The 19332-nt window shown below is 49.0% G+C and overlaps 5 protein-coding genes across 5 annotated transcripts; 4 read left to right on the top strand and 1 right to left on the bottom strand.

Moving 5' to 3' along the window:
- Window positions 1-808: 808 nt before the first annotated feature.
- BDV27DRAFT_143525 (cytochrome P450) lies at window positions 809-8292 on the bottom strand (the record flags this gene model as incomplete). The annotated part of the gene is made up of 14 exons (XM_032070109.1): window positions 809-1227; window positions 1287-1824; window positions 1886-2387; window positions 2655-2709; window positions 3409-3625; window positions 3730-4033; window positions 4094-4560; window positions 4609-5097; window positions 5234-5374; window positions 6151-6170; window positions 6225-6246; window positions 7050-7490; window positions 7569-7970; window positions 8038-8292. The coding sequence occupies 14 exons, from the start codon at window positions 8290-8292 to the stop codon at window positions 809-811; spliced, it is 4272 nt and encodes a 1423-aa protein (XP_031929614.1).
- Window positions 8293-9333: 1041 nt separating this feature from the next.
- BDV27DRAFT_155807 (uncharacterized protein) lies at window positions 9334-10790 on the top strand (the record flags this gene model as incomplete). Its single annotated transcript, XM_032072212.1, has 5 exons — window positions 9334-9739; window positions 9840-9852; window positions 9897-10240; window positions 10344-10656; window positions 10760-10790. The coding sequence occupies 5 exons, from the start codon at window positions 9334-9336 to the stop codon at window positions 10788-10790; spliced, it is 1107 nt and encodes a 368-aa protein (XP_031929613.1).
- A 905-nt stretch (window positions 10791-11695) lies between these two features.
- BDV27DRAFT_125119 (uncharacterized protein) lies at window positions 11696-12870 on the top strand. The gene has a single exon (XM_032066255.1). It carries the CDS (start codon window positions 11791-11793, stop codon window positions 12829-12831), a length of 1041 nt encoding a protein of 346 aa, XP_031929612.1. The 5' UTR covers window positions 11696-11790; the 3' UTR covers window positions 12832-12870.
- Window positions 12871-13326: 456 nt separating this feature from the next.
- On the top strand, window positions 13327-14407 carry BDV27DRAFT_125118 (EXPERA domain-containing protein). Its single transcript, XM_032066254.1, has 4 exons — window positions 13327-13584; window positions 13644-13807; window positions 13867-14101; window positions 14150-14407. The coding sequence occupies exons 1-4, from the start codon at window positions 13389-13391 to the stop codon at window positions 14230-14232; spliced, it is 678 nt and encodes a 225-aa protein (XP_031929611.1). The 5' UTR covers window positions 13327-13388; the 3' UTR covers window positions 14233-14407.
- Window positions 14408-15347: 940 nt separating this feature from the next.
- On the top strand, window positions 15348-17795 carry BDV27DRAFT_170679 (S53 family peptidase; the record flags this gene model as incomplete). The annotated part of the gene is made up of 9 exons (XM_032075377.1): window positions 15348-15559; window positions 15625-15888; window positions 15947-16508; window positions 16572-16762; window positions 16823-16963; window positions 17015-17182; window positions 17234-17409; window positions 17486-17660; window positions 17723-17795. 9 exons carry the CDS (start codon window positions 15348-15350, stop codon window positions 17793-17795), a joined length of 1962 nt encoding a protein of 653 aa, XP_031929610.1.
- Between the last annotated feature and the right edge of the window lie 1537 nt (window positions 17796-19332).

Raw genomic sequence — 19332 nt, 5'->3', positions numbered from 1 at the left:
TTGCTTAGACACACAAGAGTTCATAGCCACTCGTCGGGTCCGACTTCATGCCCAAAGATAATCCCCGCTCCATTGCCTCCGCGGATAGAATTTCTCAGCTCCTAAGTATTAGCCGAGGTCTGAATTAGTTCATTCAAGTCGTTAGCCCTTAGTTGGTTGTATCTGGTGCTTACGCTCACATAATACACTATATCACGTAGTCTTCAGCTTAACATGCTGATAGTTAGTCTGGTGATCAAGCTACTATGTGACACTGATAGCTTTTGTTGTTTACTTGACAGACGATCAAGAGGATTATTATTATAAATAAACAGCCAGAAACTGTTCCACGCCATAAATAGGCTGAGATTCACTAACTACAGGGGAATACAGAGCTAACTATAGTCAGTTATTTATACAGCTAAGTAGATATTATCATAAGTTAGTGAGACCTATAAAATAGTGTATCAAATACCACCGTTTTACCAGTCTCGCCTTCCATACAACGCCAACCGCCGATGTGTTTTCACTCCCCGCTAGGCTTTAATTAAGTCGAATGCCATCTTCCACAAGGCCATATACAATATCGAAAATAATGTTTTGTTCAGCGAGGTGAGGCGAGGTGACTATGTTATGTCCCGCGTACTTGATGAGGTGCAAATATCAGCTAGAGCTTCTGTGAGGTGTCAATTCTTTAAATTTCGTTGGGTTGGACGGAAGCCCAATCTGGTATTAGGCATGTTCTAGAATCAAAATGCGAAATCCCCGCCAAGCAAGTCTCCTTTTGCGCCAGTTGGTACTATGACAAGAAAAAAGAGCTTAAAATGATCTAAACAGGCACCATCGACACCTTCGTCCCATGCTTACTCGCCAACGTAAGCGCGAGACGCTCCTCCCACGGCTCCGGGTCCCGATTGGTGATCTCCTTGAACGATTGCACGATTCGTACGATGGTGTAAGACGCCTCAGTCAGGGCGAACTGCTGTCCGAGGCAGATGCGAGGGCCCCCGTTAAACGGTACAAAAGCCCAGCCGGGCCGTATGGTCTCCCATCGTTCCGGGCGGAACTCTTCCGCATCAGGACCGAAAATATCCTGGCGACGATGCATCACGTACACATCGTAGGCGACTCTTTGGCCCTTGGCGACGAACACGGGTGATTTTCCGTCTGGGCCGCCCCCGACGGGGAGGAAGGTGTCCTCGTTCGCTGTGCGACTGTTGGATGGGACCACGGGGTATAGGCGTAAGGCTATGGGTGGTTAGTATTGTGAAGATTTGGGGAATATCACTCAGTACTACTGAACGTACTTTCATTAATGACCCAGGAGAGATATTTCAACTGTTTCAGCTCCTCGAATGATGGACATTTCCCGTCAAGTGTTGCAACCTCGCTCCGGAGAAGATCCCAGATATCTGGACGCCGGGCGAGGTGATAGAATACCATGCTTAGGAGACTGGCGGTTGTGTCTCTCCCTGCGAGGAGGATATTCAAGATCTGGTCGGTGATCTCGGTGGGATCGTCTGTTTCCTTAGCGAGCTCCTGAAGAAATACATATCGCGACTGTGAGTTTGTGGTATCGACCGCGTGTTTCTCGGCGTCCAGCGAATGTCGGTATTCGATGGCCTTTTTCACGAAGTTGCCGACATAGCCTCTAGCTTCTCCAACAGATTCTCTGAACTTGGGTCTAAAAATCATTCGGTCAAACGGTGCGAGCGCCACGCTGAAAGCTATTCCATCTTGGGCGACATTGAAGTGATAGGCAAAGCTAGAGGATTCTGCGGAAGATCCAGGACGTAAAGACTCAACAGACTCTCCGAACAGGAACTCGGTCGCCGTATCGAGTGTCTAGAGAATGTAATATTAGGTCTGACCCTGGGGCATTCTAGGTACGGAAATTCATCCATACCAAATTGAAAAAGAGCTCTTGCAGGTCCACCGTTGACCCATCGCGTGGAATCTGGCTGATCAGCCTTTGAATGTGTCTCTCGTACAGATCGGTCGCCGCGATCTGTGTCCGAGTGAAACTCGGTCTCAACAGAGTCCGAGAATGTTCCCACTGTGGGCCATCGGATGCGAAAATGCCATCGCCTAAGAGCGGATGGAACGTCCTCCGTCTTTTCTCTCCTAGGTCGAACTGCTTGAACTTCACCGCCAGAATAGTTTTAATGTTTTCTGGTTCCACGGTGCATATATTATCGTCACCCAGAACCGAGGTCGTGAAGGTGTTCCCATGGCGTCGATATTTTTCTAGCGTCCATTCTAGAAACCGGTCCTCTCGAAACACCCGAAGCAAAGATCGCACTTCATCTAGACCCAACACAGGGTCAATATGGTGTTCTCTTGTTGGGGGTAAGCAACCGTATAATTGTTTGAATCGTCGGACTATGGAAGTCCTGCCATTAGCGGGGCTTTACATGGTCGGTGGGGTTATACACACTTTGGACAGCTCTACTTATCTTGCGGGCAAGATATAAGCCCGCAACTATTAGGAAGAGATATGTAACAAAACCCAGGGAAACTGCCATGGTGAATCTCCTGGTTTCTGTGGATTTGAGCCGAACAAAATTTGGACCATGGTTGCCTGTAAGCAAGAAAAGGCACCAGAATTATATATCGATCATGGCTTACGTGCTGAGATAAGCTCTCCGTGGGGGCCCTTACATCCATGGTGCAACCTGCATGATATTCGAAGAGAATACGTGGTGACGCTTACCCCCGACCTCCGAAGCCCTGTCGACCACCAAGAGCCAGGTCAGGATCTCCAGGATTACTTCCGTTCGGAGATACGTGGTTCGCATTATTGGTTATGTCCTCAAAAAGTGGAGCTCAAAGGAACGGAGATCGGTCCCTAACATATCTAGGTACATACTGGCAACCAATTGTGGTTGTTGATATTCCACCCTCAAGGCAGATTGTGGCGCAGAAGCGGGATGCTGACGCCTAAGGCAATAAGGAGGATCGAAGATGACGGGAATGGTTCTGCCGGTAGTATTCTTCGACAGGCAGGCGGGAGGTGAGGCGGTACGTATCACCATCACCGAGCCCCGACAGGAAGATAGACACCTAAGGCAACAGGATGAAACTGTTTGGGATTTCTAAACAGTTGTCCCTCGATCTGGACGAAATACACAATTGCACCTATGACGCCTACACTTAACTTTATACCCCTGGTATATCCAATTTATCTTGATAACTCTAAAGTGACTAGATTGTTTAATACACAGACCACACTGGAATTTTGAGCGCCAATGCAGTAGGCAATTCTACGTCATGTCGAAGGAGCAGAGCTCCGTTGCAGAGTCGTATTTTTAGAGCACGAGTACCGAGCGAGCCAGCCCAACGCCAACCCAAGGAGCAACCACCCAGGCAAAGCAAGACATCTGATGTCGCGACACTGATATTATGTTGGGGGCGTCGGCATTATTCCACCAAAACTAGGGGCATCTTCAGGAGAATCAAAGCCGCCCGAGATAACCGACCCAAACAACGTCCGTAGATCGACCCCGGGCAACAGAGGGTCGCTACCGAAGTCGAAACTGGCATCCATTGCAGAATAGTAAAGATCGCCTGCTGGCTGACCGACGCTATCTGTGTGCTTGTATGGTTCGAACCCCCCGCTGAGTTCAACATTGGATCGTTGGTTGTCCTAGATGGGTCGAATGGTCAGCTGAATAGATCACTTCAATGAGTAAGGTAGGTTCTTACAGATGTATTCCGTTCCATTGCTACTGGCATGTGCGTCTCACTCACGACGCTTGATCCGGTCCTGATATGACCACGGAAAGGCCTTTGCGTCGGGGTACGTGGGGCATCCATAATATCTCCGGGGCCACGTCCACCATTGATATCTTTGACGTGCTGTCGCGCTATGTGGGCAAACTCTGAGACCAATGAACAGGGCAAGGATCCATTCGATGCATGCTCTACAAAAGCGAAGTGCCCCGAAACAATATCAAGCATTGCCAAGTTGGTCTTTGTTTCCGAGTGTGTGGGATTGTGGACCACAAAGTCGAAAAGAAGGAAGAGGGCTACAAGTGGCATGATTGCAAGGATACTGCGTCGATTGTAAGGTTTCTATGGAAGGACACGGAATATAAGAGGGTTAATGACTTACAACAGTGGTGTATGGGGGGCCTTGTCAATATATTGAGTCAGCTCAATTATCCGTCGAGCAGAAGCCATCAGACTTCGTCTGCTGTCGTCCTGTCGCGCACCGTCGTCAGAGCCGATCTGTAGGGTAAGCCGCGCCAAAGCAATGACCATGCTGTAGTAGGAGTAGTGAGTCTGGAGAGCGACCATTTTTGAGACAGGATCGTTGAAGGTCTGTTGGGGACAAGATTCCCCCGGTCGGAACGGTTCGGGTACAGTCAGTCGCCATTTTTCCAGGCGCTCCTGGACATAATCAATCGTTGTGTAGTATGTCTCTGTGGAACTCTGGGTGGCGCTAATGGAGAACAGAAGCTCATATGCTTGTGACGTTATCCTGGCAAATCGGATGGAGGATAAAAACCAGTTATAGCTCCCAAAGTTAGCCTCTGGTGTTTCTGGGATTGGGCACCCCACGTTGTAATCAGCGATCAACTATCGCGGTCTTAGCGGCGGTTCCTTTGTTGGAAAGGGTAGGCCTACCGAATTCTCCCTATTTTGAAATGCTAACTGCTTTTCCATGCCGTAGATGACCCAAAATGTTCGCAGGCACCACACTTGTTGCTCTCTGCTGCAAATGGCTCGGTGATATCGGAGGGCGTGCGCCATACGCGCTGCCTCCATGATTAGGATTTCGTCAATCTGCAAACAACAGGTGTTCATGGCAAAGATGGACATAGCAGTCAGAGCTTGCAGGCTAAGCAATGATTCTTGTGGTACAAGGATGTCGGCCATCAGGCCTAGTGACATTTGGAAGAACTTCCATGCTTTGCCCTTTCCCGGGTCAAAGGATCCACCGTCATGGTACTGACATCCCAATGCAAGTACTGCGTGGTATAGAGCAGAAAATGCAGGAGTGGTTTCCAACGTCTGTGCGAGCGTCGCCGAGAACGCTGTCTCCTCGAAGCTTTGTCGGTCAAGGAACGGGTACATCGGATGAATACGCGTGAAGTAGACTACCGACCCGTTAGACTGTGTACGAATATGAACTAATTTCTGGATCACAACCATCTACGTAAGCTCGCGTCAACTCCGCCGATATCCGCGTGGGCCTGAGTGGCTTTTTGAACGTAACTGGGGAAATGGATGTCGCTCCTCGTGCGGTAACCCGGCCCTCGATGACTGCTTCAATCCAATCGACCAACGATTTGAGGCGGGAGTTCCCCAGTTTTTGTGTCAAAGATTGGATCTTTCTATCAGAAAAGAAGGCCAGATTCGAGCTGCACACTAATCGTTCGGTCAGATCCATCTTCCGGAAAACAGCTTATTGTTTGGGTCATGCCTTCGTTTTCCTGCGACTACACGCCAGGGCTCAGTCACGCTCATGATATTCTTGCTGAAGATCGCTTACCCTTAGCACATGGACTTCATCCTGAAGCATTCCCTGGAGGGGCTGGCTATCTAATAGCTGGTCCACAAATAATGGTGCTAAGCCCGATTTAGTCCGTCCATCATTGTATTCTCTGCTACCGTGAGCCAGACTTGATAGCGAGGGCTCGCCTACATCATAATTCATTAGTCAGATCAATCGTATCTAACCTTTTTACGAAACCTACGCGTCACTTTCTGGGGCTGATGCTTGAACCGGCGTCTAGCCTGTTTGAACTCGCAGCGCTCACCACGATTCTAGAAGCCGGGAGATCCGGTTAGTAAAATTAAAATCCCAGGAGGTCTGGTACATGATGGCCAGGTTCCTGCCTACAATGCAATGCCTGCATCTGGATGGATCCTCCGAAGATACTTTCACCGCGTCAGTTGAAGGTCTAAGTGCAGCAGAACCATATAGAAGACTCACCGATGCACCGCACTTTACGAGCCCTGCATGGTTCGCAGGACTTGCAGATCCGGTTTTGATACATAATCGTCTGCCGGTTACCTCTCTTGCTCGGCTTTTGATGAGAGCCGACAAACACTATTCGGTCAAAGTACTGAATCACCGAATGTCATTTGAATTCAAAAATCAAGAGTAGAGTAAGAAATATTGAGCCTACTGTGTTCCGGAGCAATTCGGTGTTCGGAGGTGACCATCCTGTCGGCTCTCGGCGCTTGGCAGTGGAGGTGCTTGAAAACCTCGCGTTGGAGAAGGGGGCTTCATTGACCGCTCGTTTGTTCCGCCTTCTTCTCTAGGTTGTCAATCGGCAGAACAAACGCTACAAATGATCACCAGTAATTGGCGCTTGATCCGTCACACTTCAACTCCAGAGACCTCTTTAAGCACGGTTTTTCAGTGGAATGTGGGGAGTTTCTCTGATATCCTGATCCCTGAAACATACAGTGTTTTTACAAACAACAAGAATCAGTCTCCACCTTTTACATCACTGCCCTCCAAGGACCAGAGATGCCACCAGGTGTTGATCTTTCCGGCCCTCGAGCCCCTGGCTTGTTTGTTTCATGAGGTTCGATGTTCAACAACAGGACACAAGTCATATCGAATGAGACGAAATTCCTCTGCTATGCTATTCAAGCAGGAATTTTACTGGCGCCACATGGGCACAGGCAATACCATAAGCATGCTATGAATACCTACACAAATTCCCTTCAAGTTATCAATATTGTCTAAACCATGTACTTCCGTCGTTCATCAACTTCCACAACACTCGACACTCGGCCCTCGCTTACAATCAACGAAAGATTCCTATTTGCCTCATTCTAGGTCAAACTTGATGCTCTGACTGTTGTAAGGGAGCTCGAAGCAGCGTCCCCCAAATAATCAACGCAAGGGCCAACATCGCCAGCAAAATAGGCTGCAGCACCGCCACTCCCTTGGCTTGTGCAATAGCACCGATCATGAAAGGGAAGACGGCTCCTCCACCCATAGAGAACGCAGCTGCAAATCCAATGGCTGCAACATGCAAGTGCTTTGGCAACATCCGAGTTGCAACGACCACAACGCCGGGGAAAATGGTTCCCAAGAAGAACCCCACCAGAGCAACCGCTACAGCTGAGACGATGAACTTGGGAACGAGCCAGAAGATCAGTTCAAGCGCAATGGCCAGCACAATATATACGATAATGGACAGTCTCTCTCCAATGCGAGGTGAGACGAACCCCAATATAAACCGGCCCAGTGTAATGCCGAGCCAGAAGCCTGTTTCGGCCATACCGGATGCAAAGCGACTGCCATGACGTATACTGGTCATGAATACGACAATCCAACCTCCGATAGCGACCTCGACACCGCCATATAGGAAGAGAAAGATGGCGCAGATCCAGGTGACTCGGTAAGTGAGTGATAGTCTGGTCTGGTTAGGAGATCTACCTCCATCTCTACCCGGAGTCGACGGATTGTCCTGTCGGTATTTGGATCCCGTCTCCGCCCAGAAGGCGCTGGTGGCATTGACAAGTTCTAAAACCGCAGCTCCCGTCTTGTGTTTCGCATTAGAGTATGCAATTTTTCAGGTTGCGGAAGCCACATAGCCGTCGGTGAGGACTGATGTACGTACCAGGAGATAATAGAATGAATTCCATGCCCAGCCAGCTTTTGTGATCAGGGTAGTCGCAATAAGCGGACTGACTGTAGCCCCGACACCATAGAATCCGTGAAAACATCCGAGGACTTCGTGCGAATTGGCCAGGCTGCTGATCCACACGTTCCACCCCGCATTCTGGATCCCACTTCCGAGTCCGACAAAGATATACATTATCACCAGCACTGGAAAGGGCGGATTACTCGATATGACGGCGAAGGCAAGCACGTGACACGCTGGGCCAATAAACGCCACTCCTCGACGACCAAGCCGCTGATGGATCTGATTACTGAGAACGGCGGAGATGGTGTAGCCCAGAAATGGTGACAGGAAGACTAGGGAAATGATCGTATAGCTCTTGTCATAAGAAAGCTCAAGCTGGATGATTTATGGGTCTGAATTAGCGTTGTATACGTTTGCTTCGTGTGTGAAACATGGTACAAACGTAAGGGATTATCGCTCCATATGCCGCGTCATTAGACCCCATGACAAGTGCACACCAGAAGGTAGCCGTTACTCTCCAGATCATAGTCTTTGACCCGTTCCATCGCAGGGCGACGTTGACTGCGTGTAGGGGAGGAGTGTCATCCTCCGATCCGGGGCTCGCTGAAACAGATGTAACGCGTGTTGCAGTGCTGGACGAGAGAGAAGGTGGAGGAGCAAGATTTGGATTGGAAGAGATAGTCTCAACTCTAGCCATGGCTCATGATAATCTAGTATCTGTAAGGAAGATATGGTTTTCTCTAAAGATGGTAAAGGAGATCTGTGTAACAGAGGATCTACTACACAGCTCACAGAGCCTGTCCACTAGGCAAGGATACGTAAGCAAGAAAGCGGGGAAGTATCTATAATTAACTGAGTAGTAGAATGAATATAAAAGAAACTGATTCTTGTCTTTTCCCGGGCCGTGTCTACTGTCATTTTTAAATAGCCTAGGATCCTTCGCCTATTTAGTAGGTTTCTGGGATCATAAAATGGACTGAATACTCAGGCGGACACGTTATCCGGGCCAGGTATACCGGCGGTTGCCTCAGGCAAAGATTACCCCGCCGCCGCCTAAACCGGTGCCCGCATGGCTGTCGAAATTCCGCGCAGAGGGAGGATCACGTTCTGGCAGAACACCAATAGAATTCTCATAGAATCCTGAACATCCTTGGTCTCCCTAGTAATATATATCTTGCAGCCCGTTAACCTATAGCGCTCTGCCGGCATACCGCCAGTCAAACTACGTCACGGTATACCGAAACGGCGCACATATATTTATAACGGTACTGAATAAGCCCGAGAATATATTTTAGGGCTGAAATACAGTATGTGTAGAATAAGATAGTTAGGGTTTTTTTTTTTTTTTTTTTTTTTAATAATATACTATTAGTAAAATCTAGACCCAAATATATTATCCAGTTATTTATAACCTAATACTATAATTCATAAGCAAGCCGCCCATCTCTACGGAGTATATACCTACACACTTCAACCACCGTGTGAGCAGGTCGGCCGTGAATTATGAAGTTAAGCGTCATTCAAAAGCGGTTCTGGCAGCGACTACTAAATAGGCAGATAAGCCCAAATGCCCCCAAACCCAAGGGTCCTAGGGTTTCTTCCGCATCTTGTCCCGGTGCCTCACGTCTTCAAGACAGCACTTGCCGCCCGCTTCTCAGCCTTGGATATCCTCGAATTGCCCAATAACTGCCATTGTTGAATCATCCACGAGTCCCATTGCCCTCTTGCGCTTCCCAAAATGTCGCTCCCCGACGTCACCGCCGCGAATGTGGCCGAGGTACTCCAGAATGATCGTATGGTCAAAGTCGCTGGGGTCGATGTGGATGGCCAGCTACGCGGCAAACTCATGAAGAAGAGCAAGTTCCTGTCTATTGTTGCCGGTGGGTTTGGTTTCTGCTCTATTACTTTTGGCTGGGACCAACAAGACATGGATTATCCCAAAGAGCTTGCTATCTGGAACGAAGAGAATGGCTATCGAGATCTGAACAGCTTTCGGCGTATTCCGTGGGAGAATAATGTGCCTTTCTTCCTTGTCAGCTTCTTAGACCCGGACACACGAGAGCCAGTCTGCGCGTGCCCACGAGGGCTGTTGAAAAATGTGGCTGCGAAAGCTGAGACTGCCGGCTATCGCGCTATGGCGGGAGGTATGTTGCATGGCTATCCGCCCTCTTCGTGTATCACTTGAGGAGCTCCAACTGATATATATATGCGGGTATCGTATGCTAACGCTGGATGTTGCGATAGGCATTGCAGTTTGGTGAGGCCAAGGATATGGCGGATAAGGCTGGCTTGTTCAAGTAGGATTCAGGGGTTCAAATGCCGCATTTCAACTTCCCAGGCTCACTATGTCATGTTTGTGTCCACGATAAGATACGTTGTCAAGGCCTCCGGTATTAAGCACGGCATCGCACCTTGTTTCATGGCAAAACCGCGTCATGGGTTCCCTGGAAACAGTGGACACATGCATATTACTCTCGTTACCATGGATGGCAAAAATGCTTTCACTCGCGACACTCCCGATCCCTCTCCTCCGCACCCAGATGTGGCACATTTGTCGGATCTCGGTCGCCAATTCCTCGCTGGTTTACTGACAGGCCTACCGGACATGATGCCGCTCTTTGCGCCCACTATCAATTCCTACAAGCGTCTGGAGGAGGACTTCTGCACTCCCACAACTGTATCTCGGGGGTCTGGAGCACCGCGCAGCGTCTATTCGACTGATTACGCCCCCAACTGCTAATGCGACAGCCACCCACTTTGAAATCCGCGTTCCTGGTGCAGATGCTAATCCACACTTTGTGCTTGCCGCAATCATAGCCCTCGGCTGGCGTGGTATAGAGAAGGAGCTTGAAATTCCCGTGCCACCGTTGCCCAAGGGCGAGGACATGAGCAGCGCAAGCGACAAAGGTGTGCGCTTGGCCAAGTCATTGAATGAGGCAGTGGCCACATTCACACGACCTGATAATGTGGCTCGAGAGGTATTTGGAGACAGCTTCGTCGATCACTTTGGCGGCACCAGGGAGCATGAAATCCAGCTGTGGGAAGAAGCCGTGACTGACTGGTATGCTGTGTCCCGGTGGATTACGCGCGCGTGTTTCCTGTTGTACTTATTTTTCACTTGTCTTCATCGGAAAATTGGTCTTAGACTGACAACATACTTCTAGGGAGGTGCGGCGGTACATTGAGACGGTTTGAAGGGAACGGGATGTCTGCTGTGACTATGCTGATGTCACGTCACGGCTACAAATCTTTTCTTTTCCATTTTTTGCTTTGCTGTAGAGAGATAGCCATGAAAGCCACTATGAAGCTATCTTAGTACGTTCATGAAAATTTTGAAAGAACGACAGAAAACTTGATGTGTACAACTTTTCAACGGACGGGTTGTTGTTGTTGTTGATACCGACAACCGGTGCTTTGTAGGTGGAGTTGTGAACATCAAATGTTCCGGGGTTTGAAACAGAGGACAGTCGACCTAGAAATCTCTCATTTGCATCTCGGTCAATTGATATATGCCCGAGGGTGATACGCTTGTGTTTAAAGTGATTGGAAATGCCAATCTCGTGTACCAGGAGTGTCCTGCGACAACCAGAGGGAGAGCGCCATTGAACTCACTTGATGTGTGGGCATTGGAGGAAAATGACAATATTGAGTGCATGGAAATAATTAACATCCTAAATGCAATGTAAGGCGACTTCATGTTGCAATACTAAGATTCAGTACTGATCGTATAGTAACTGCGTTCCGAATATTACTCAATTCCATGGAAAAGGCACAACTTACTTCTGCTTGTCCTCAAACGCGATTTGCGGGACGGGCTTTGGACCCAACCACACGTCCATGCTGGTCAAACTTACGCGAGTCTGCAAGGCCTGGATTGCAGTTTCATTTGATCAGGCGATCAGTACCAAGGATGAGGATCGTACTGCGACCTCTTAGATGTGTGGATGGTTGAATCAGTCGACATGAATTCCGACGCGACATCTAGCCTTGTGATCCAGAAGCAAAGCGGCGTCGGGCCCCATTTCCACAGGTAACGGACACCTTATGGGCCTAGACTAACACTGAGAGATATAAGTAGGTATGACGTTTTCATTATTTCGCCTAGGTCGATACTCTCAGACGTATCTTGGATCTATGACTTAGCAAACTTGCTAACTCAATAAACCCCTCTAGTAAACAATCAAATCCTCTCACAATGCCCGTTGAGAACTACGGAGTATGGAAGGCAAAGCCTGTCCGTTTCACTTATGAAACCGATGCACAAGACCATGTGTCTCCTCATTTATCGTTGTTCTTTACTACCAGTGACAACAGGCAGGGGGAAGGTCGCGCAGCAATAAACATCAAGTCTGGGGATAAGAGTGACTCCCGATTAGTGTTTTGGTTGGTCAAGAATTTCGAAAACTTTCAGAATGAACGACTTCGGGAGATGAAGCCAGGGTTTAACCGGCTGGAAGGCACCATGGAGCAAGCGTCCAGCGGCCTTGCACTGGACTATATTCGAGGAAATTTGTTCCACCGAGAAAGAGGCCGACTCCTCCCCCATGACGTCCCTGGGCCTGATAACGATATATTGGATGAACTGATCCCGGTGCTGGATGCTGCGGTCGACAACGACAGCGTGATCTACATCTATGGGTCGCATTTCAGCAATGGCAATGGTATCCATAATGTTCACATGAACCAAGGAAGCCCGAGGAAGTGGAAACACGACAATGGGATCTACCAGGATGGGGCTATCCTGCTGGACTTTGGGGATCACTGGGAGGGGGTGTTTATTGGTTTCGCGTCTCAGGCTGTGCATACTGACGCCGAAGGTCAGCCTACTCCCTCGCGCGGATATCTTACCTGGAATGAGCTCTTGAACCCTGAACTCCCCGGGGAGCAACGGAAAAAGCGCGATGTGAGTGATCGGACCGTGACCATCAGCGAGGCCGTAATCCACCATCATGGTACAGCGCCAACAACCAAACCCGACATGGTCACTCTGACGAACCGTGGAGACTCGTCCGTGGTACTCAGTGGCTGGAGCGTTCGGAATCACAAAGGCGACAATGAATACCTGCCCGATGGTGCTGTCTTGCGTCGAAGACGTCGCCACAGCTTTCAGCTGCACAACTGCGCGCTCTCCGATGAGGGTGGTACAATCACGCTCTTGAATGAGCAGGGGCTCAAGGTGGACGGCGTGCGATATACGGCGGCACAAACAAGCCCTAGCCATGTTGTCTCGTTTTAAGTCCAATAGGGGGTTAATGATGGGTGTCCCAGCTGATGCTATGAGAAACCTTTGATGTTGTCTATTTTTATTGTCATTTTTCTTTTCTTTTCCTTTTTTTTTTCTTTTCTTTTCTTTTCTTTTATCCTCATTTTTTATTGGGCATAATGATATTCCGTGACTGTTGTTCGAGGCTTTTGTTGTTTGATGAAAATACTCTGGCTATATTAGTGTAATTTTTTCTAGTACCTACTAAGTCACGTTTCTTTTGGCGAACACATCGACCCGAAGCTTAACGTACCCCATAATTTGATGTTGCCGTGTGGTCAATCGCTTAATCTCCTCTCTAGCCAAGATGGTCCGATCTGGCAACTCAACTATCCGAGAGATGCTCGGGATCCGCGGAGTCCGAGGCAGATTTTCCGCCTAGAAGGCACAACATATAAGAAGTAATACCAGACAACCTATAGGAGAAGAATTACACTAAGTATTGAATGTGAGCGTCCCGATTGGTGTGCCTGAACCGTGTCCCTGCCCTCTTTCTTTATAACAAACAAGGTTGCATTAGTCGCGTCACCATGATCCCTCACCAGTATTATCCCACCACTATACATCTCCCTCACTTTACCACCAATGAGACGTGGGTGGTCTCCCTGATCGCCCAATTTGGCTTCTTATGGGCTGCAGTCCTGGGGACTGCCTTTCTCATCATACGACGCGTGCGACCGAACGCAAGTCGATCGGATAAATTGGCCTTTGTGTGGATGTGCTTGAGTATGTTCCATGACCCTGTCAACTCTTTTTAAAATGTCCCACTAAGACGGTCCATGCAGCGGGCTTCATTCATTTCTTCTTTGAGTCCTACTTTGTTATTCACCATGAGACCCTTGCAGGCTCACAGGAACTATTCGGCCAGCTCTGGAAGGAGTACTCTCTGTCAGACTCCCGCTATCTGACGTCGGACGCATTCCTTGTCACCATGGAGGCCGTAACTGCTGTAAGTGGGCCTGGTTGTGTCAATGGAAATTAATATATGCTAATCATCCTGCCAAACAGTTCTGCTGGGGACCCCTGGCCTTCTTTATCGCCTACTGCATCGCAGTACAGCATCCTGCACGTCATGCCCTCCAGCTGCTGATCTCCGTCGGTCAGGTCTATGGCGACGTCCTCTACTATGCCACTAGTCTGTTTGACCTTTACTTCCACGGGGAAACCTTCTGTCGGCCTGAAGGTTACTACTTCTGGTTTTATTACTTTTTCTTCAACTTCATTTGGATGTTCATTGGCTCTTGTAAGTATCGATCAGATTGTCGAAGAGGAATTGGCTGACTCCTCCCAGATTACGTGAAACAGAGTGTCGGGGAGATTTATAGAGCATTCAAGAAGGTGCAAGAGTTGGATTCATCGCGCAAAAGAAATTAATTCGGGAAGACTATATTAAATCAGTCGATCTTCTCCAGAACAGGGAGACCCTGTTGTTTGGTCCGTGAAGAGTATATTCTCGATATTTCTTCACCAGACCCATATTTATTATAGTAGATAATTCATCATTCTAGATTTCAGTGGCATAATGCATGTTATTTATTAGATACTCTCAACCTATTGGTCCTTTTGAATATCCTAGCATCCGGACTCCGGAGGGCATACAAAGATGGACGATGTTTATCGCCCCGCTTCAAACCGCCGGGATTCTTCCGAGGGAATCGGATACTAACCCCGGTTAATACAGCACGGATAGGATTCTGGGACGTTTCAGTGGTCTAGTATTTTTCAGGGGAAGATAATCATTTAGAAACGGCGATCGGCCCGATCGGAGGCAGGCGGATACAACCAGGCTATGCTATTAGGCTGGATATTACGCGGAGCTTGTGCCTGTTAAGCTTGGAATGCCCAGAAAAAACAAGCTCTTAATGGTTGAAGATAGGAATCCAGGGTGTCACGCTATTTCTATGTCAAGTGGGGCCTTGCATGAAATATGCCACCATTCATCTCTAGCCAATTTATGACTTCCCGTCTTGCACATGTTATTCTACAGCGGCGTACAATCAGGACAAGCCTTCAGGGGATGCCAGCTGTCTTATGGATCATGGAGTCGCACGTAAACAGGTATATTTCGTTCTGTAATCATTTTGCTCCCCCTAAAGGATTTGGATTGTCAGTAGGCGGTGCAGACAAATTTAGATTTCCAATCGCACACTAGAACTCAACACCGACCGTTGACCATGGTGGACCGTTGGAATTGCTGAACATGTAAATGGCCAAGAGGAAGAAAGCGAGTCAGCCTCTTCAGCCTTCTATGGTGAGCATGGATCCCCATCTGCCACTGAGACAAGCCTCGCAAGCAGCGACTCCACAAGGCGGAGCTCCGACGGGGAATAGCACTAAACTAGCCGTAACATATATCGGGGGCCATAGTTGTGACGTTACTATACACAAGAGACTGAACAATGTATAAAGGCGTGCGCCTGTCATGATATTCTCGATATGATTCTCCAGGCTTCTCGGTCTGTGGAAACATCGGATAGCAGGTCCACACAATGCGGCCCTTGTCTCATCTTTCTTTTTTCAACGGGCTCCTGCTCGGCCTGTCAGCCGTCTCGGCTGCGACCTCAGTAGTCCACGAGAGACGTGAAGTTACATCCTCGAACTGGGTCAAGCGGTCGCGTGTGAACCCATCAGACAAACATGTGGTCCGCATTGGCTTAGCCCAGAGTAGTCTCGAGGAGGCTCACGACCTGCTGATGGATGTGTACGTGAATGGCTGTTGTTTCGTATATCTCAAGGCTATACTCGGCTCTAACGTACCGCTTCTAGGTCAAACCCGAGCTCCCCGAACTATGCGAAGTTCTATTCAGCAGACGAAGTCGCGGCAAAGTTCGCGCCGTCGACAGAAACAGTCAACGAGGTCCAGAACTGGCTCACGGAAAAGGGAGTCAATGCCAGCCGCGTCGCCCAAACCAAGAACCACGGCTGGCTTGTATTCCATGCCACGTCGAAGGAGATCGAGGACTTGTTCGACACCACGTACTATGAGTACCATAATAGGAAAACTGGAAAGAAAGCAATTGCTTGCGAACAGTGAGATTAACACATCCGTTGAGATGTTTTAAGAAGTCGTGACTGAGATCATACGCAGGTACCATGTCCCGGCTTCGGTGCAAAAGCATATCGACTATGTGCACCCGGGCGTCAATCTGAATCCGTCCTCGGGCAAAGCATCATCCAGTATCCGTCGAAGGGGCTCTGCTAGCAGGAAGACGAAGCTCCCTGCTCATGGAGGACGCCCTATTCACAAACACGATGTCAAAGGCGTGAATGTCACTAACTGCGATGTGTCAATCACGCCAGACTGTATTCGGGCATTGTATAAGATCCCCTCCGCGCGTGCGGCGCCTCACCCAAATAATTCCTTGGGCATTTTCGAGGAAGGGGACTTCTATGCCCAGGAGGACCTTGACCTGTTCTTCAAGACATTTGCGAAGAATATTCCTCAAGGCACTCACCCAATCCCCGCCTTCATCGACGGTGCGGAGGCTCCAGTGCCCGTCGGTGAGGCTGGTGGAGAGTCTGATCTCGACTTCGAACTTGCATATCCCATCGTGCATCCGCAAAGCATCACACTGTACCAGACCGATGATGCTAACTGGGCTAGCAACACCACGGGGTTCCTCAACACCTTTTTGGACGCACTTGATGGCGTGAGTTGAAACTGGGCCGCCATATGTGTCTGGTCAGTATCGCTAATGTGCCGGAATATATAGTCTTACTGCACCTACTGCGCGTACGGCGAATGTGGCAATGATCCATCTCTGGATCCAGTATATCCTGATGACGGTGGCTACGACGGAAAGCTCATGTGTGGCGTGTTTAAGCCCACGAATGTTATCAGTGTATCGTACGGCGAACAGGAGGTTGATCTTCCGGCAAACTATCAGCAGAGGCAATGCATGGAGTAAGTCATGACTGCTACTGTACCACGCAGTTCACCTATTTATCGCTAACTACCTTCTAGGTTCCTGAAGCTTGGTTTGCAAGGAGTCTCGGTGCTCTTCGCCTCCGGGGATAACGGTGTTGCAGGACCTCCGGGAGATCATGGCAGCGTCAATGGCTGCCTGAACAATGGAACGGTTTTCAGCCCTGCATTCCCTAACAGGTAAAGAGACATGGACTGCTGGTAATAGACCTCATACGCTAACGAATGCAGCTGCCCCTATATCACCAACGTTGGTGCTACTAAAGTTTACCCGGGACACACGGTTTCTCAGCCCGAGAGTGCCGTGTACGATCCGGACGGAATATACAGCTATGCTTCCGGTGGTGGCTTCAGCAACATCTACCCTATCCCTGACTACCAGGCGGATGCCGTTGCCACGTGCGTCTTCTGAATCATGATAGAGTGTCTCTTACTGACGTTTGTGTGCAGGTACTTCAAGGACCACAACCCTCCCTACCCTTACTACGAAGGCGCCGAAAACCTCGGCAAGAATGGTGGTCTTTACAATCGGTTGGGTCGAGGGTATCCGGATGTAGCTGCGAATGGCGACAACATTGCCGTATTCAATGGTGGCGAGTTCGGTTCTTCCGGTGGAACCAGTGCTAGTATGTTACCTTTGTGCAGTCGCGTCGTATTCGAAATGGAATCTTGCAGCTACTGATCTGTCGTCTGTTCAACTAGGCACTCCGATCTTTGCTGCCATCATCAACCGCATTATCGACGAGCGTCTTGCCGTCGGTAAGGGCCCGGTTGGCTTTATCAATCCGGTACTCTACAGGAATCCCTCCGTCCTGAATGATATCACCAATGGTACAAATCCCGGATGTGGAACCGACGGGTTCTCAACTGCACCTGGGTAAGTAGTTCAAAATCTTTTGCTCCGTTCCACCGCCAGCTTGCTGACTCGCGACCTTTCAGATGGGACCCTGCCACCGGTCTGGGGACACCTAACTATCCCAAGATGTTGAAGTTGTGGCTTGACCTCCCTTAGGCGATACGTTGAATCGTTATTATAACGGTGTCACCAGAAATGAATGATAAGGTGATATTTTGGGATGCATCCTGATAGATATCTAGTTTTGACCTGTATTTATGCTTCTATCGGTTAATATTCATAACTTTGACGCTAAGGCCAAGGGACCACCCGTTCATCGTATGTTCTTACCTCGTAGCATTTAGAGTGTATAATCAGACTTTGTTGTTGTCGTTCATACCCTGGTTAGGGATACTTCGCTGTACATCTTTCCCCACTTAAGAACTAGTAAACAGCGACCGAGGGCACCCTGTGAAGACCATCGTTTTGAATCGGCAAACATGACCAATTTCCAATTTTTGGCTCAAGCGTGCTATGTTCGAAGCGCAGATCGAGCACTAAATTTAATCGCGGTCAGTGGTGGATTGACAAAATGTCCTGGGGTGGACTAAATAGGAATCCCACCGATTTTCAAGAAGCATCATTCTCAACTCCTGACTAACTTTTAGCACACTCCAACATGTTACTGGTCGAACGGCCCATCTTTCATTGTACACTGCCCATGTTTACCTGTTTAACTGATTTGTTAGTGGCTAAGATGGCCCCTGAGCAGCAGAGCACAGCCCATAAACTAGGGCTGCCCTGGAAGTAATGACAGAGTGGGTTAGGACCAATGTCAGGGATATCTGTAACACTACCACCTAAGCTACCAGCTCAGCTAGTCGATCGCAAAGCTATATCCGGGGATAGACTCATTCAAGATCAACACAAATCGCTATTACGTTGTATTAGCACAATTATTGGCTATGCGAAGCAAAACCAGTAATGAGATTGTGGGTGGTCTATCTCGTGAGTCGACTGAAGATCTCACCTGTGACAATGTCCTTGGGGGTCGGAGATCCAACAACCAACTGCTCACACACATAATCACACCGTTTCGGTGCTGATCACTTTCTATGTCGATGGGCACAAGCTCAGGGAATGGCCCCATCTAAGTGATATCTGAAATTCGTGGAAGTTAGGAGGCTGAAGAGCAAGATCAACAAATTTCCTCAGCATGAGTCGGTAATACCCCAGCCAAATAAAGAACAACACGATGGTAACGAAGATGTAGTCCTGTGCTTAGGTATCTGCCACGCGGGTGTCACCAGACTTTGTGCCTGAAGTTGTGTAAGAAATCCCGGGTGACATGCGACATCTCAGACGAAGACTAACTCTGGATGTCAAGGGATAACCTCCTTGTCAGCACTGCCCCCCTGGAGGTCCAGCCGATGCGTGCAGAGCCAGAAAGGAGAAACACAAGTGTTTCAGGGCAAATACTGCCAATTTTGGTCGTGTTTAGGATGTCATCGTACAAGTCGGTAGCAAAGAAGGTCGGCAAGGGACGATATCCTATCCAGTGGCCGCAATTATTGGCACCGAAACCAATGGTGTTCTAGCGCCCTACCTTGTGATGTGCTTGAGGGGGAACTTGCGTATCAACGGCGCAGGGGGAAGCCTCCACCAACTAGCTCTGTTGGTCTGATAGTTCGGTTATCTCCCTGTCCCCCTTGGG

This window comes from Aspergillus caelatus (assembly GCF_009193585.1).
Source record: "Aspergillus caelatus strain CBS 763.97 unplaced genomic scaffold BDV27scaffold_49, whole genome shotgun sequence".
NCBI classification, from domain to species: domain Eukaryota; kingdom Fungi; phylum Ascomycota; class Eurotiomycetes; order Eurotiales; family Aspergillaceae; genus Aspergillus; species Aspergillus caelatus.
This window is presented reverse-complemented; position numbering and strand designations above follow the sequence as displayed.